This window comes from Urocitellus parryii, unplaced genomic scaffold, assembly GCF_045843805.1.
Source record: "Urocitellus parryii isolate mUroPar1 unplaced genomic scaffold, mUroPar1.hap1 Scaffold_95, whole genome shotgun sequence".
NCBI classification, from domain to species: Eukaryota; Metazoa; Chordata; class Mammalia; order Rodentia; family Sciuridae; genus Urocitellus; species Urocitellus parryii.
The window spans coordinates 582,314-602,035 of record NW_027554244.1 but is presented as its reverse complement, the minus strand read 5'-3'; the positions used below and the strand labels follow the sequence as shown (position 1 = coordinate 602,035).

Genomic DNA, 19,722 nt, shown 5'->3' with positions numbered 1-19,722 from the left:
ATATCAATATCTTATCATGGTTTTATTTTGCATTTTCCTAATGGCTAATGACTAGCAGGAGAAAATCTATTTTCAATTGTTTTTATGCCATCTTTCTTTGGTGAAATATCCTTTGATGTCCTTTGACTCAGAAACATGTTGATCTCTTTTATAAATATTATGTAATTTTCAGTATGCATATTCTGTGTGTTTTTGCTAAATGACTGCAAATATTTTTTTTGTAATTATTTTAAATTTTGTTTGAGTTTATTATTAGTCTCCATGTGCTCATTGACAGTATGTTGAAATACAATAGATTTTTGAAGGTGATGTTTTGTAAAACTTTTCAAATCAACTTAAATTCAAGAAGCTGTCCTTTTGTTTGTTTTGCTGTTGTTATTGTTATTTTCTTCATTCCTTTCCAATTAGCATGTCTTTAATTTCCTTTCTTTGTCTAATTGTGACAGCTAGAAATTTCTAGCAATAAATTTGGTAATAATGGAAACAACAGAAAACCTTCATGATGTTTCTAATTGCATGATGTTTCTAATTGCAAGAAGAAAACCTTCAGTAGTCACCATCAAGTACAATGTTATTCACTTGATGAAGCTGAGTAAATTTCCCTCTTTTTCTACTTTTCTGAGAGATTTTTCTTTATTAAAAATGGTTACTAAATTTTTTCCAGTGATTTGTACACATCAATGAATATCATCATGGGCTATTTCTTCTGAAGCCTGCTAAAATGGTAGAACACATTGATTGATTCTGAATATTGAACCAGCTTTGCATCACTGCATTAAAATTGGTAGAACCTTTTTTTTTAACTTCCTAATTATATTTTCTATTCTACTGAAAAATTTTGTATGCCTTGGTTAGGGATATTGGTCTACAGATTGTTTGTGTTTTTGTTTGTTTGTGTTTTAAGCCATCTTTGTTTTTCATGGAAGGCCAATACCAACTTTATAAAAAGGGAAAGGTAGTCTTTTTTCTGTAATAAAACATCTAAGGTTAATGTTAAATCACTTTGTGAAGAATCAAAAAGAGAATATCAAAGTATAGTGTCTAGAGTATATATTTAACCTCCCCTCTTTGTAGTATAAACATCTTATTTAAATTATAACAAATGTTTTCAGTAAAATCTTATACAATGTTGTTTTGTTAAAAGATGATAATAAGGAGATTAATGTTACTGTTGGAAATTAAAGGATAGTTAAATGAAATTCCAGAAAAACAGATAAATTTATTTATCTGAAAGCAAGCAAATTTTTTTTAGGAAAATGAGAGGAAAGTGTGAATTGGAAAAATCCATTGATAAGATGTTTGGATTCAATCAATATTTTCAGAGAAAGCTGATACGAGTGTAGAAAGAATCTTAGACAAAACATTTATTTCATAAATAAAAATTAAATGAGTGAATAAATACCCAATGCAATGCTGAAAATGAAATTGAAGGTGACATATTTTAAAAAATTAAGGAAAAATATATAGGTATAAAAATAGGCAAGAGAAGTCTGCAAGGAAAAAATAATGGAGCTCTGAAGTAAAGGAAAATCTAGAAACCAAGTTTGAGGTTAAAAAATTTTTTTGAACCTGTATGTTGAAAAGTCATACTATATTCCTAAAAACTTAGTGAATATTGGGCAACAAGATGTAAATCAAATAATAGGACTACTTGATTTGAAAGGGGCTTGGTTGGGAATTCATTAGGCATCAAGTCAAATTAAAGAGTTGATTTAGAAGAGGAAGACAACTATATCACCATCAATGTTTGAGAGCAATGCTTTATGCCAACAAACAGGAGATGCATATTTTAAATATTTAAGGAACGTGTTAGCCAAAGATTACATATCCAAACAAACTTGCAAAGGCCAGATAAAATGTATTATAAATATTCACACACACAGGAAAGAAGTTTCCCCTAACCTATTCCTGGGGGGATTCACCAGAAAATGAGTCTCAGACTTTCAAAAACTTCTAGAGTCACCTGCACAAGGGGCATTGGAAATCAGTGACATGTATTTACTTCTAAAATTGCAGGATATTATATTCACGTGGAGGGGATGAAGTGGGTGAAAGTCAGTGTTCTGACATTGTAAGTGCATTAGGAATGTCAAGATAATGGAAGGAGATGAAGAATATGTAGAAATTAAAGTGCTGTTTGCTCTAGTGGCCTGCAGTAGGAGAACAAGGCAAGTACTTCAAGTGAGAAGCTGGATGGTGGAGAGGAGAATGTACCCAAAATACATTATTGATTAATATTAATGGTGTTCATAAAAGAGAGGCTTACAGATTTTCTCCAAAGAGATACATAGAAAGAGAAATATATAGCACTACAATGACTGAGTGAAAGAGAGAAAATATTTTTATTAAAAACAAAACAAAGCATTAACAATATAAGAAACTGTCAGATGGTTGAAAATTCTGCCTCATGGGGAATTTGGAGTCTCACAAGGGAAGAGAAGAGAATGACTGATGTAGACTGGATAGTTGATCTGATAATGACTGAGAACACTTCAAAACTCATGGGCCATTTGGAACTGTGTATCCTTGATCTAAAGGAAGGCACACTTTAGATCAGTGCTTCTTCAGATTTTCATTTTCTAAATCTGATTCTTGGTTCAAAATATGAAAAATTGAAAAAATAAATAAAGGAAATTTGAAAAGAAATTGCCTTAGTTAAGACAATTTGAAAATTTAATCGTCTTAGTTAAAAAATTCCACTGAATTTTTTCATGAGTTGGGAGGAACCTCTTGTGAGGTATTTAATTCCCTAACATCTCTGGCCTCCTAATGGGCAGAGGAAAGCACTCTAGTAACTAAAGAATACCCTCAATCATACAGAGTTAGATATTGGGCTTCCTGTGTAATATTGATGGGCAATCTGTGTGGGTCACCAGTAGCATCCAATATATCAACCAGCCACAATGCATTGATTTTATACCTTGATTATATAAAAATCAGAAAAATTTCAACACTGATTAGATATTGATATCATTAAGAAATCAGTATTAGTTTTGTATGACTTATAGTATTATGTAATGCAAAATCAAGTAACTCAAGATATGGTAAAATATTTGAAAATGAAATATTGTATACACAGCTTTATCTCAAAATATATCAGGAAGATAGGAGGAAGTTGGTAGAAGTATTGATGAAATTAGGTGGCATGAGTTGATAATTACTTAAACCGGTAACAGGTACATAAAATTTTATAACTGTCTCTTATGATAGAATTTATTACTCTTGATAAAAAGTAAACTAGAGAGATATAGGTGGTTAATACTTAGTAGTTTAAAGTAGCAAAACATTTCTAGTTACAATTCAGAAAATTTCATAGCAAAATCTTTCCTTGATGATCAGATTTAATTAGTTTCCATTTGAATGTCATTTATAATAAAGCAATAAATTTGAAGAAAATCTAGTTTGAAATGTTAATAGTAAACAATCAATACTAATTCAAATTACAATAACAGTTAATTGCTTAATAACAATTTTAGTTAAAATGTTTACAAGAGGATATTTGAAAAAAATATTATGAAATCATTCGTAGGAACTACATAAATTTTTGTGCACAGTATGTGTTTTCCCAGAAAATTCTGACCCTTTTTAGACAACCAGTAACCGAATAGTTGTCTCCTTACAGATTTTTTTTTACCTATAAGCTTACTTTTAAGTTTGTTTTTTTTTAATAAACCAAGCAATGTTAATGCAGTAGACCCTGGTGCAAACTATAGCAATATGGTCATTTAACTGGAACAATGATAAAGGCTCAGTGTTTAGTTGTCTAATAATTTAATAGAGCACAATTTAGTCATTTGGAAACTATCCCAAGCTATTTTTATATTTATTTCCAGAAATACACAGCTACACTGAATCATCTATTAGATCAGGCTAATTTATATGGTTCTGTGATTGCTAATTACAAAGAAGAATGTGTTTTCAAAAATAGAGGCCCATCCAACATGAGTAAATTTCTAACATCAACACAAACAAAAAAGACTCACATTATGTTTTCAAAATGTTGAAAACTCATTTAAATGATAAAACTTACATAATTGCTTTGTTTTTTAGTATGCTGGAGAACAGATTTGACTGCCTTTTTCCTCTGCCTGATTAAAATACTGATTTTTATCTCTGGTAGCATCTAGATAGTGTCACAGTACTGAATGTTACCCCCTAAAAAGGGTTGTATCAAATACAAAAACCAATTTAAATATCAGTACTTTTGCCATTGAGAAAATATGAAACACCAGTTTGAAAGTCTAAATAGGGCACATATTAATCCTCTTGATATCTCTCAATATGACTTGTATTGTCAGCAGTCATGGAAAGATGTTCAGGATGAGCAGGTAGTCAGAGATGATTGGCAGCATTCTAGACAATCCAGGTATTTCCTTGGGAAGTAAGCGTTCTCAAAGCAAATTAACAAATGACATTGTATTTCACTGGTCACTGAAAATAGTTCTTAACATAAGTTGGTGACCTTCAGGCCTAGAAATGAAGCCATGGATCCTCATTCCTTGCTGGTTGTGTTCCAATACTCTTGTGCAAATGACTGTGATTTCATTGGTGTCCAGAATCATACACTTGTAGGAGGTAGAATTGCAGAGCACGGAAGAGTTGGGTTTAGGTGTTTCCCTCACAGAACTATACACACCTTTGAGTCTTCTCAGCAGTATTTATATGATTTCCAGCTCCTACTTCAGTTCACTGACCCAGAATATCTGGAGGACTCTTGAACCACATAAAAACACATGAACAAAACTTCTCTGAAAGATTTATTTACACAAAGTCTCGTTCTAGAAACTTTAAGGTGGAGTAGTCTTCTTGTGCAGCACCTGAGTGCTCCCCCCAGTGCAGATAGGAGGGCTTCCTGTACCAACTCATGCAAACCTGACGGAGGGGCATCTTAGACTTAAAAGTTGTCATTTGCAACAGTCTAATGATAGGATGAGGATGTTAAGGCAGCACAACCACAGCATTCCAGGACCCTATCTTGTTCCTTCCTTCCCATTAGCATAAACAGCTGACTTTTGGAAATATTCTGGAGTATTTATCAGTACCATTGCCCAGCTAAAATAGATTAGCATTTTGTCAAACTGTCAAATGAGCTACAGTAACCGTTCTTTGATGTTTCATGTTTTATTCATTATTTTGCTACCTCACAGTATTTGTAATTCCATTAGCATTTCTAAACTGAAAAATATAAAGTGATGGCCGGAAACCCATTAATTCATTTGAAAATCTTGAAAGATTTAGGGAGATTTCAAAATCATTTAAGACTATAAGTGTAAAATAATTGCTCCTATCTGAAAAAAAATGCAATATTGTTGTAAATTCATTTCTGCTTTCTAAGTTTGCAATTTATTCATTTCCTTCTGATCAAAAGATTAAATAAAGAAGTTTTTGTTGATTGCACTTAAAATTTTACACTGCTAAAAGGTGAAGGTTGTTTTTCTAAGGTAAGTAACCTAATTTCTTAGAACAAAAAATATCTATAAAATTATTAAAGGAAGGAGAATGGCAGCATTTTAACTGCAGAGAAAATGCTCAGGAGTATTTGAATGCCATAGTTCAAACCTGGGTAAGTGGTCTGAATTATATGTTAAAGTTGTATTCAAAACCCTGCCTGTCATCTGGTTCAAAGTTAATCAAATTCAACTGGCTTGAATTCACAAACTGCTCATCTTTTCCAAAGTGGACAATCAGCCTTCAGGGCCAGATGAGATCAAAGGATAAATAAGAGTAAATCAAATTCTGCCTCTTTGGTGGAGACCCTGGGAAGCATGCACCTAAGATTCAAGGAAGCTCTACCTACAAACCACCTCATTCCCAGCAGGGGCCTTGCAGCAGACATTGCTGGGAATGCAGAGAGGATTGAAAACACTTCCTTTCTCCTTCAGAATCACTATTTTTTTTTCTCTTACTCTTACTGCTTATCTGTGCGTTGTTATTCACTGAGTAGCCTAAATAGCCTGTGTCTAACTTGTGTTATCTTTCTGAGGTTCATCATCATGTACTTTTGACTTCACTAAATTTGAGTCTTTGAAACTCTGGACTGTTTTCCATTAAGGTAAGAATTATCTGACCTTCATGGGCAATGAAGTATCAAATTTGGGGCTACTGAACAGTTTCTCCCCCACCCCTTGGAGCAAGTTAATGCTTTAATATTTAGATTTTAAAAATATTTTTTCAGCTAATTGAAAATAATTTGGTATTCTGATCATCTACTCGTTTTAGACACTGGTAAGGAATTTAGAAGCCATAAATTTGCTTTCTTTAAAAAGTCCATATTCCTATAAAAGTTGACAGACAATAAATAAATAACAGATTGTGAGGGAAGACAGGATGGTCAGGGATAGCCTCCCCCAAAAGGCCGCCTCTGAACAGAGCTCTGTGGCAGATGCTCTCTGTGGCTTGGTCTCTGCACCCAAGCTCTACTTTCAGGACACATGGTTGTCCACTCCAGGCTCCAGTTTCTAGTCTCCCTGGTAACTCCATGGGACTGTCTGCAGTGAAATGAAGTAGATAGGATGCATGAAGGTTTCACCATCCTTAAAAAAAAAAAGGCCTCTTTGGCCTGCATTTTCTTAAATCACATGTATCTTATAAGTCCATCAACAATCATTTGGATCAAAATCAATACCTAAACTTAGAACTGAGAGAAGGTTTATGGACATATGTCTTATTGGATCTATTTTACTTTGGATTTCCTTCTTATACAACCTTAGCCTCAGGTCAAATAACATAGAGCAGTCAGAAGTAAGGTTGGAAGACAGCGATACCTGGGAGCAGCAGGAATGATAACAACAAGTTCTCATAGGCAGCAATATCCTGGGAACATCTGGGGAATTACAAGTAGAACTGCATAAAGATAAGTGTGAGAATAAGAATGAGAGATAAGGTGAGCAAAGAAACAGGGTCCAGCTGTACATTCGACATCATCAAAACTGGTTAGCTCTTTTAAGGAATTCAACTCCCAACATTTTAAGATGCTGTTAAAGGGATTAAGCAAAGATGCATAAAACATTTGTATTGCAAAAATTGCTCTTGCCGCTCTGTTGAGACCAGAATGTACAGAGGCAAGGCAGATGCAGAGAGACCAGTCAGAACAAATTATAATAAAATGAATTTATTTCTTCATTATATCAGTTCTAGCAATGACTATAGTCAAAATACAAAGATGGTAGGAAAGGTTTTTTTTTTGTTTTTTTTTTTAGATATTGGATATATTTTTAAGCAGAGCCAGTCAGACTTTCCAATACTTTGGAGATGGATTGTGAGAAAAACAAGTAACTTTATTATAATTCCCAGTATCTTAGATTGAGTTCCTGAAAGAATGAAGTTCATATCACCGGCAAGGTGGACAAAGATTGGGGGTAGAAAAAAAGTCTAATATACTAAGTTTGGGACATGTCATGTTTTATGTGTTAGATACCAAGTTAGATAGACATCCAACAACTGTATAGAAACTCATGTCAAACAATGTGGAGTGCAAGGGAGCTTCAAACTGGACACACAGGCTCATATGTCAGTATTTTGTGGTACTCATGGCCTCAAGACTAGAGGGTCCAACCAGGAAGCTGGTGAAGACTGCAAAGTGAAGAATGTAAGGGTTAACTTTAGATACTGCAGTACTTTGAGGTGTTCAGAGATTAGAGGAACTACAAGACAAGACTAAGGCCGACTACATTAAAAACTATAAATGCAAGATACCATGGGATCCAATAAAATAATATGATTCAAATGGAAGAGAATTATGATTTGTGTGACATGAAAACTTCAAGATACAGACCAACCAAGAAAGATAAACTCAGCATGTAGGAAAGTGGAGGTGGTGATTGTCATGAGCAAGCTGTGCCTATAACAGACCAAACAGATTTGTGTCTTTCCATAGTGTCACAATTTACTGAAGAACAATGAATTCACAGGATACAACACTTTTATCAATGGCAGTTCACTGGACACTTGTGGGCCCCCTGATAGTCATAAAACAAGCAAATGCAAGTTCTTTTATTCCAATTTTAATTTCTTATATCTATAATACTCAAGTCACACATCACACTGTACACAATTAGATGTACAGGTTGCTGAAATGTTAAGAAAGAGTTAAGGCTGCCACAGGGGTTCAAAGGGCTGAACTGAGAGCAAAGGTAAAGAACATACAGACTATAAAGACTCACTGTAGGTGGTCATAAAAGTCAAGCGCCAACAGAAGACCTGTGCAGGGAGTAGAGCTGTCAAAGTGGAATGGCTTATTCTAGGCCAAGGTCTGGACAGATGGCCATTTCAGAGTGTGAGCTTGCAGTGTCATCTTGAGATGTCAGCTTGGAGTGGGACCTGTGTGGTCATCATGGCAGGAGGAACCACAGTCTGCTGAAGTCCAAGGACAGATTCAGACATTTGTCACTGTGGTGACTTTCCTAGGCAAGTCTCTTGACCAGCAACCAGGTGATGTGTCAGGGTGAACCTGCGTCCAGTCTCAGGGTGCCCCTCCTTTTGTGGGCTTCAAGGTAGGGCTGACTTCCTTCATTCAGTGGTCATGGGCCTGGTCTTTCTGATATGAGTTTGAGACGCCCGTGCCTTGTGTGCTTCTGATTAATTGGTAGGTTCCCAGGTGGTCCTTTTCATTAGTAAGATGGTATATCAGTGTGTGCCTATGGTTGTGGTGGGCAGGTGGTAGTTGTTTTCTTGTACCAACAATGTATAGAATCATTCCAACTTAGCACTTAAAACGGAGTTTATTATGGCCAAGGACTGCTTTATAAAATGGAGTAGCGGAGGTTGAGGCACAGCCTGGAAATGGATGTTCTGGACTTCATGGAGTAACTCTGAGCAGGGCACAGCCAGTGCTCCACAGAGCTCTGGAGTACAGTGCAAGTTCAGTGACTGGCTGTGACTTCTAGCAGCGGGAAAGGCGGAGATAGGAAATGTGGCCAGGAGGGCTGTGCAGGTCTGTACAGATCGGGGTACTACCCTCAGTGGCTTAGAAAGCCACAGAAGCCCCTGAGACTGGGGTTGAGGTTAACCATTTTAAAATTCTGTGAAAGAAATTGAAGTTATTAAAGTAGAAATGAAAAGGGGGTAACAAGAACACAAAATCTCACCCTATTCTAAGAGACTAAACTCGAAACATTATCCAAATGGGCCGAAATGTTCACTTTTTAAAGCTGTGAATTGCCTTTAAGAGGAATAGTTATAAGAGAGTCTTTATTAAAAGCAGCTTCTTTATTAGAAAAGGCTCTCCTGACACCGATTGTGGAACTATAAATTATTTTGGATTCCCAGAGGTTTTATACTCCACTAACATTTATGATTTGTGAGAGGTAAAAGTTGGAAAAAGACTGTGAAAGGGAGAGGACACCTGGCGGAACTTCAAATCTCCCCAGCAGATCAATTTCAGGAAAGTGGAGGATTTTAAGACCTAATGAGCAAGTGTTCCTTGGCCAGGCCTCCTGTTCCCTGGCTCTGTGTCACTCACAGGAAGAACAAGGGCCTGGGAAGTACAGGAGGTCACAGCTGCCAAGCAGTATTCATGGAGGTAGGAGTCGGGAATTTTAAGCCGTTTAATTAAACTCCGCTTCAAAAATAGTGAACCTTCAGGGAGCCTTAAATCCTGCTTGCATCTTCTTTATTTTTGCAATTTGATTTTTTCCCACATTTTTTCCTTCCTAGATGACTGTGCTCTTCCTCTCCCTGATCTTGAGTTAAATGTTCATTTTACTCCTTGCCAGTTTCAATGGCATGAGAAAGTGCTAAATGCAGCTATCATTAGGCATACACATAAATGCACTGGCCACAACCCCGGGGGTTATTTCTCAGGTAGTCTAGCAACAATCTGCTCAGCAGGGAGCACTGCCGAGTCTTTGATATGCAAATTACCCAAGAAAGTGGTGATCAAAAATATGAAGTACCTGGACACACAAGTATCTAGAGAATGGCTGCCTGGAAATTGAGGGAGACTGGGTTCTCAACAATCCCTGAAGGGAGAGGCACTTCACCAGTGAGCTTGGCCAGCCACAGGACTCCTAAGTAATGAGAACACTTTGTTATTACCACTTTTCCTGTCCATAACCAAAATATGAGATGTGTCTTTGTTTCAGCCTGTCTTCACATGTTGCTACATATAGGTCTTTGAAGCGAGGGCACTAATTAATGATCACATTGGAGACTCTTACAAAGGCTTAGAGAAATGTCTTTCTTTTTGATCAGCCAGCTTCTGCATGCCTATCCTGTTGGTGGAGAAACCCCATTCTAAGCAGCTCCTTCTATGGAGGACAAAGAGAATTTGGAAAAGACAACCTCTTGCTTCCCCAGAGGGGCTTACCATCACTAGAGTGCCAGAACATGATGGCACTGCCTGGCATGTTGAAATTGATCCTGTTAAGGATAGAGAGAGTTCACCACTTGCTGTGGCTGGGGTAATTTAGCTGCTGCAATAGAGGCTCCTTCCATAGGCAGCAGGGACAGTGATTGCCAGAAGGGCACCCAACTCCACAAGCTGTCAGAGTACACAGGTGGCCCCTGGGACTGTGCCTTTGGGTCACAGGAGTGTCACGCATCTTAGATCTCCTAGCCTACCATATGAACTAAGCAAGATCCTGATAAACCACCTCCTAGTTATGTCTTCCTTGTATAAGGATAAACAGAAAGCTAGTTAACACTAACTGCCTAGGTTAGTGAGACTGGGCTTGCATTGTCTTCCACCGTAGCCTACATCAACATGCTACAAGATGAAGAACCTCACAGGAAGCCTCCTGAATGCAGTCTCTCCTCACCTGGGCAAGTGAATCATTTTATTTACTCATTTCAACAGTTTTGTAAAAACCACATTTTCTATATTTTATTGTCTATCAAAGCCACCCTCGTTCAGACTGGCTGTTTGTATTAACTAGCTTTCTGTTTATCTTTCTACATGGAAGACATATCCTGGAGACATGCCCTCCAGTCATGTCTTTCATGTTCTCTGACTGTACAAGACTGAAGTCCCTTGATGTCCAGGAAGGGCTCCCACTGAGGCCAGGGTTGTGTTGACTGGCTCCCTTCCAAAAGGCTACAGAGCTATTTTTTTGTCTCTGATTTGATTCATCATTCTTGCCTATTCTACACACATATTGATATTTTCTGAATGTTTTGCTGTACCTAGTAATAACTGTGACATCATGATTTTCAATTGATCACAATAGGGGATATGAGTCATGACAAAAGTGATGAAATATAATAATACACCAAGCCCATGGCTGAAGTCTTGTCCAACAGAATCAGAGCTGGCTACCCCCTGTGTAGCCACTAGAAGGGCTTTCTAAACATGCAGCACAATGGTTGAAAATAGAAACCACATCACATTATGCAATTTTAGAATACTAGGAACAAAGAAAGGATTTTGCAAGCTTTCCTAGAGAAGTAGAGAAAAGGAATTAATCAAAAGTTTAAAGAATTATAGTGAGTTCAGTCTTTCCAATACCAACACTGGAGGACAGAAATTCAAGGACAAACTGTCTCCTGTCTCTCTTGTTGTGCAGCAAGCCAAGATGGAAATGCTAATGGTCGAACTTTACTCAAAGGATGTGGGAGACATCTCTTAGAAAGGAGGAAAGAGTGTTTCATTCCTGTGAACAAATTAAGAGATTCTTTCACATATGAGAAACGAGGGTGGTCCAGAATTAGCAATAAGTAAACAAAAAAATCTAGATATGCAAATATACAAGAAACATAACAATATATGACAAAAGTTGGTCTAGTTAAAGCATGACTGTGCAGGAAAGTAAAGAAATCAACCATTACCACGGGGCTCAACCAAGTCAAAGTAACATAATGATGTAAAAAATGAACACAGAGTATGATATAAGAGTGAGGGGTTAAATTTATCAGTGTGCCCCAGCAGCTTCCAATAGTTCAGGGATGGGTCCACTTGGATTTGTTGGAGAAAGGGCTGTACCTGTGGTGAAGTGCTTTCACCTTCAGCCCTGAATGTTCTGTGTTCAGACAAATTAGAGGCCCTGGAAGGGTAAGCAGTGGAAAGTGCTAATCCACATATTTTAAATTAGTTAATAGGCATTTTATAAACCCCCCCCAAATAAGTATTTCCCTAAAAGCATGCTATTTTGAAAATATGCCTAGAAAAGCAATACCAAATAAAGAGGGAGAGACAAGGAAAATGTTTTAATATAAAATATGTATTTATTTTACCTTTCAAAACACATAAATATGTAACTCTGGTAAAACAAGAAGTTCCAAAGATTTCATGTGTTTCAAATGTTCATTTGATCACTTTGTAGTATTACTGCATGCCAGATTAGACCAAAAATTATAAAAATAAAAATGAATGAGATTGGCAGTCTTCCTTTTAAAATAAACACTAAAGATGATAAAAAGAAAACTAAGTTTGTTGTAGTTTGATTCTGGATCCACAATAGCCCAAGAGACCCAGGTGTTAAAGGCTTGGCCCCAACTGGTGGTGTTTGGGGGAGGTGGTGAAACCTCTAGGAGATGGACTTCGTGGAAGGTTTTAGGTCACTGGGTGTGCCCTGAAATGGGACCGTGGGACCCTTGTGTCTCGCCTGTCTCTTTTACATCCCAGTCATGAGTTCTGCTCCACCAATGTACTCCCACCACTATGTGACCCACCTCACAACAGAAGCCTAAAAGCAGCAGATCCACCCAATTTTAGACAGAAAGCTCAAACTGTCAGCCAAAATAAACCTTTTCTATTTCAAAGTTGATTATCTCAGGCTTTTGTTACATTGAGGAAAGTGAACACATCCATAACCACTGTCACCAGTGTTTGCTCTGGTGACTATTCTCTTTCTCCCTGTTCTACACACACACACACACACACACACACAATGATAGGTCTACAAAATGAAGCCAGGAATTAAATTGACATTAAATTTCACATTCTAGGTTCACCTAATGTAGAACTTGCCTATATGGCACTGGTATTTCTAACTGTTATTTTAAAAGAGACACCTGAGTAGTTGCACATTTGAGATTGCCCACGAGATTTAGAAAGAAAGAAAAGCAAAGCAGAAGGGACCTGTGTTTTGCTACCTAGTAAAGTCCACTGAAGATGGATGGCATGACTTCAGAGAAAAAAATATCGTCTGTGTAGCCTAGGTCTGTGGGACCTCATGCAGCCACATGGAGTTTCTTCCATTCCTATGGCCTAACAGCTACTGAATCATTGATGTACACTAAAGTGGCAGGGACGTTTCGGAGAGAGCCTGGCCCTAGAAACGCGCCTGCCCCCAGGGCTAAGCAAGAATCTGCAGGGTTTGTGTGATGCAGTGATGAAGCAGCCTTGACAAGGCTTGAGATAAACAAGAACACTGATGACCTCCACACCTGAGGTCCAAGACCTCGGGCCTCCACCAGTGGCAGTGCAGAAGCAGGCTCAGGGCTTACTTGAAAACGTGAAGAATTGTGAACTTTCAATAGATGAATGGATAAATAAATGTGGTACATATACAGAGTGAAATATTACTCAGCATTAAACAAGAATAAAATCATGGCATTTGCAGGTAAATGGATGAAGTTGGAGAATATCAAGCTAAGCGAAGTAAGTCAATCCCCAAAACCAAAGGCTGAATGTTTTCTCTGATAAGTGGATACTGATTCATACTGAGAGTGAAGGGGGAAGAATAGAGGAACTTTGGATTGGCCAAAGGGAAGGGAGAGAAGGGGAGGAGACATGGGGTAGGAAAGAATGTGGAATGTGATGGCCACCATTACCCTAAGTCATAAACCTATGAATGCACGAATGGTGTGACTGTACTTGTGTACAACCAGAGAAGTGAAAAATTGTGCTCCATTTGTGTACTATGAATCAAAGAGCATTCTTCTGTCATGTATAACTAATTAGAATAAATAAATAAATTAAATAAAAAAAGAATTGGGATCTAAGACTGCATTCACTCTAACTTGGAAAAAGGGGATTTTGTGTATAAGCAAAGTAAGTTTACAAAAAATTATGTATTTATATAATGCTACCTATCTCTCTAGCTATATATTTATCTAATGTATTCAGGACATGTGTGTATGTATGTTTAAATGAAAATATGTATGTATGCATGTAAATGGGTATGCATATATATGTATAAATAGTATTATTTTCCTTTTTAATTTTTTAAATTAATAAATGTTGAATGATCTTAGATAAAATTATTTTAATTTCTTTTTAATATTTATTATTTTTGACTTACATATCATAATTATATATATTTATTGTCAAAATGTGAAATTTTGGATATAAGTTTACAACGTGAAGTGATAAAATTAAGATAATTAGCTTATCCAGCACTTCACTTACCTATTGTTTTGGATGGTGAAACACATAAAATGACTTTTTTAGTTATTTTGAAATATGCAATATATCATTATTGATGATAGTCACCCTGCTATACAATAGATCTCAAAACTTATCCCCTCTGTCTGAAACGTTGTACCCTTTGATGAATTTATTTTAACTCCTAAAGATCTATTAATACAAATTAAATGACTGTATTGCACGATGAGAAAACACAAATGAGTCATAGAAACATGGTCCTACTTAGATAAAATATGTATCCAATTGCTAATATAGTACTAAAAATGTCTAGGTAGAGAAATCCTAAAATAAAATGAAAAACTTTTTGAAAAGCTATTTTAAAGTGACTTAAAAAGCATACTCTTTTAGAATAGTTGGAAATAATTTTAAAATAGTACAAAGTCCACCAAAACATACTTCTAAAATCTTAACATGAGAAGGAAGAATCATAAGATGAATCTAATAAACTGTATTTTATATGCTTTCTTAGGGGTATAAGGAGGTTTGCAGCAAAAGCATTAAAATGCACAAATTCTGCTGTAATGTAGTCATTCCCATTTTCCAAACAATCCCAGGCTTATGGATCTTCACTAGGATTCTCACTAAAATGCCACTGCTCACGTATGTGTGTGTCCAAAATCTCAATTGGTGAGAATTGGAATCCATAATAACTCACCCATCAGAACCCCGGTTCTTGTAAATTCTTAAATCCATGTTTAAATCATGAACTAATCAATAAAACAATACTATCAAGCTAGAGGACTGTGTTAGGGTTCTCCAAAGTGCAGTACCAGACTCCAAGCCAAAGCTTTTCAGTGAATTGATTTATGGGCTCCTGCCAAGCTTGGGGAGGAAGAGAAGAATGCAGCCTCAATTAGAGGAGAAGGGGAAAAACAGAAAAGTCAAGTGCTCAGGAGTGTGCAGTGCATGGCCACCTGGTTCTCAGCTCTTTCTGCACATGATAATTCCAAAATTTCATGTGTGTGAGTACACTCAGGAGAGAAGTTTTCTATTTTCAAAAGCCTATTAAGTTTCTATCATTCTTTCTGTATTTTCCTAATTATTCATTCTCCATTTTCCTGGATGTCGATTTTGCATTTTATCTTCGCTATTTAAGTACTTAGCACCTCCTCACCCAATCTCACCCTGTGGCCTGCTTCTTGCTTTTCTAAGAAAATAAGAACAAGGAGAAGGGAAGCCCATGACTCCTAACATCACAGAGCACCACCTCGAAGGCTCTCCATGCAAACCCCGCTTTCATTCTTCTTAGTTTCTGTGTAACAAGGAAACTGCACCCTAGATATATACCTTTGGTTACCACATTTAAAAGCACATAATCACATACTTGTAGAAATTTTCTGAACTTACACATCATCAAATTTTCCATGTCAAACATGTTGGAATATCCATGTTGTAAACTTTTTTTTGTTTTGTTTTGTTTACAAATCTCTCATGATCCCTACCACTTCCTTCAGAAACTTCACTCATCCAGGCCCATTTCCTACAAAAGTTCTGTAAAAATGGATCACAAAAATCAGCTCCAATTCCTCTCCTCCAACTTTATCTTTAATTCACTTTAATCAGTTTGTGCCCTTACCATTCTGCTGAAACCCATCATTAAAAGACTGTTAATAACTGCATCCTGCCATGTCAAATGGTACATCATCTGTCCTTATCTTTTCTGACTGGTAAACAGCATATGGAATGATGAATCTCTCAGTTATCACAAATATACATTCCAAAATATCACATTCTACTACTTTTTTGGGGGGGGAGGGTGGGTACTAGGGATTGAACTTAGGGGCACTTGGCCCCTGAGCTACATCCTCAGCCATATTTTACATTTTATTTAGACACAAGCTCTCACTAAGTTGCTGAGTGCCTCGCTTTTACTGAGGCTGGCTTTGAAGTCAGGATTCTTCTGTCTTAGGCTCCCCAGCCACTGAGATTACTGGCATGCACCATGGTGCCTAGGTATCTACTAATTTTTATCTTGTATCTTTTTTTTGTTTCTTCTAAATCTTTTTTGCTTATTCCTGTCCAGTTAACATTTAAATACCCTGGATTTACTTCTTATATTTCCATGTAGCACCTAATCTCGTAGCTTTAACTTATATGCCAATGACTCCTCAATATATATATATATATATATATATATATATATATATATATATATATTATTAGTTTTGGGCCTCTCCAGGCTCAAGTATTTAATAGTGTGCAAAATTTCTCTTTATGAATGATATAAATATCTCACCATTAAAAAAAAACTGGACTAATCTCCCCCAACCTTTGTCTCCCCAGTTATTATCTTACCCATGCCAAAAGCCTAGTCTAAATCCAGAGATGACTCTTCCTCCTGCCTCAGTCATTGTGCAATAGTAGAAGTGCAACTTTAACTCCCTCCCTGGTGGCAGCCTTGACCTGACTATAACATCTCTCACCATTTATTTTGTAGCTAATATCCCTGCGCCTTCCTTACTTCCCTGCAGTGTGTTCTTAATACAGAAGCTAGAGTGCTTTTTAGGAAAACATGTCAGACTCTATCAGTCCTCTGCTCAAAAACCCTCCTGTGGCTATTCACCTCATTAAAAGTAAAAGTCAAGTCTTCGGATGGCTTACAAAGCCCTGCATTTCTGTAGTGTCATAAACTCTGAGTCATCTGCTACTGTCCACACCCTTGTTCCCTCCTCTTTGGGGCCCGGATCTCATCTTCCAGAGAATGTGCGTGCTGCTAGCTCCCTCACTGTCTTCAGATGTTCCCTAACAATTAGCCATTTCAGTGAATCTTGATTTATCATTTCATTGACAATGGAAAGCGCAGCCTGTGTTCATTGTACATTCCTTCCAGCTTGATCTCAGTGGAAATGATTGGCACCTGAAATACATCATAATTATTTATCTACTTTATTGGCATCTTCCATAGAGCGTGAGCTCCAGGAAGCCAGAGATGTTGTTTCCTTACTGCTGTGTACCAGCCCTCCACAGACACTGATTAGATGGATGAATGAAAAGTAGTTGTAACACTTACAGCTGATACCACTTAGGAAGGGAGTGGGATATGGCAAATCTCACATTTTATATGTAGACTATAAAATTTTTGAACAACTTATAATGATAATAGCAAACCTTCACGTGACAGTGACATGGGTCTTTTGATAAGTAACAGCCGCTAATCTCAGCCCAGTGCTCAAAAATGTCATATGAACCCAGCCACATCTCTGTGGTTTTCCTAGAGCAGTTACTAATCTATATTAATCATGATCCCTGTGTCCCCTCACTCCCAGCAGTGATTGTAGCAAAAAGAAAGCAGCCACAAAAAGCGAAACACTCTTAATTTCTCAAACTCCAATCTCTAAAAATGCTTATATGTGAGTCCATCTTCAGTGCCGTCCTTTTGCAGCACCTCTTGTTTTATCTGACAGGGTCAGAAAGAAGGCCCTTTGCCCCCTCTGATAATGAGACTGCCTGGGATCTGAAGCACTCTGCTCCGAAAGGCTTGAGATGCTGTGGACAACTGGGAGGCAGAACACGAGCAAGAGATGGAGCTCTTTCTTTCCAATGGATGTTATACTTGAGTAAAACGCCAATCATTCCCACAACTTTGACCAAAGATGGTCTTTTTTTTGTAATATTTATATTGATTTATGTATATTTATTATAGACTTTGGATTATTATCCAGTAGTACTTATTATTTGTTCAAATTGGCCATTAAAAACTCAAAGTCTTCTCTTGTTCTCCACTGATGTAATCACCGTCTTTGTAATTTTATTTTATTGTTTTATTTTTGAACACTTCTTACTATTTTGCACCACACCATGCTTCAGGCTTGCCCGGCCTTTTGAATGCCCCATCCTAGAGTCAGCAATTTATTCAGGGTCCTGATCCCATCTAGAGCTGGACACATGCATGTGTGAAAGAGCCCAACTGGTATCCATTAGCCAAACCAAGAGTAAGAGCTCACCCTGCGGTGGGCTCACTAGCTTGTGATAAACAATAAGCAGCTCACATTTTAAGTCGCCAAGTTTGTGGATGGCTCCCAACTCCATTCTCTCCCTTATAAGTGGCTTCATATCTACATGGCACTGTACTATTCCCTCCCTGTTGATTCAGAGACAGGTGGAATATATCTGTGCTATACTCATGGGAAGTTTGGAGTGCTTATTCAAAGGATCATGCAAACAAACTTAATCTTTACCTACATAAGAAGTATCCTGGGGGATGGGGTTGTGGCTCAGTTGTGCAAGGCGCTGGGTTCCCTCCTCAGCACCACACACAAAAAATGATAATAATAATAATAAGTAAATAAATAAATAAAAATGAAATAAAGATATTGTTTCCAACTGCAACTAAAACGTATATTATATATATATGTATATATATACACACACACACACACACACACACATATATATATATATATATATATATATATATATATATATATTAACCTCTGAATTGTGAGAAATTTGAAGTACCTCAAGTTAACTGAAAAATTTGGTTCTTCTTTGAATTTTGGTTTGGAAAATCCTTCTGTGTGCTAGTATTATTCCTGTAGCCCTATAATCATCACCTTTAAATAAACTGCATAGGAAAGAATTGATTAAAAAACACATTAATGAAATAATGACGTATAATACTACTACATAATACATATACACACATATTTACATGCATGCATTAGTGTCTATGGAAGCACAAAGAAATTATAATTAGTTCCAAATGAGAAACTAAGTCATGGAAAACATCTTACAGTTAGTGGTGCTTGAGTCAGGTTTTTAAAAATGGGTACAAGGTAACCCAGTGACTGATGAGAGAAAGGAATCCAGACAAGAGGAACCGCTCCTATATGCAGGGTTGAGCCTGATCTCTCTCCCCTACTCCAAACCCCAATTTTAATGCCCTTCTTTAAATAAAGCTTTTTAAATGTCTTGAAAACAACACTTACATTAGCTCAAAGACTACTGAAAAATAAATATGGAACCAAAGCATGGGAGTAAGTCAGCTTGTTTCACAAAAGGAGACCTGACAGCATGAAAGTCATCAGAAATGTTACTTTTTGCCTTCTTTTTGCCTCAGATGCCAAATAATCTCTTCTGTCTTCATTTCATGCCCCATTCTTTTCCCCTCTTGTGATTTCATCTGCTTACCTGCCAGTCTGCATAGGGCTTTCCCATCTTGTCACTATGTAACCATTCAGTTCCAAGCAAGAGATTGACTATGAACAATAACTAGATCTGCACAGTCATGGAAAAGTGATGAATGCAGGCAGATATAATTACACACACACACACACACACACACACACAACACCACACACTACACCACACACACACAGACATATATACATATACATAAAAATATATATGCATATATGTTCAGATGTGTGTAGATGCATACATGTAGATATATGTGTGTACACACGTATACACATGCA

At 37.0% G+C, this 19,722-nt stretch overlaps 1 protein-coding gene across 1 annotated transcript in view; it reads right to left on the bottom strand.

Annotated features, from left to right (window-relative positions):
• The window catches only part of LOC144253111 (transport and Golgi organization protein 1 homolog), a 76,683-nt gene extending 57,221 nt beyond the window's left edge, over positions 1-19,462 (bottom strand). The window contains exon 1 of the mRNA XM_077795014.1: positions 19,436-19,462. Within this exon, the coding sequence (XP_077651140.1) occupies positions 19,436-19,462 (27 nt within the window). The remainder of the gene's footprint in view (positions 1-19,435) is intronic.
• Between the last annotated feature and the right edge of the window lie 260 nt (positions 19,463-19,722).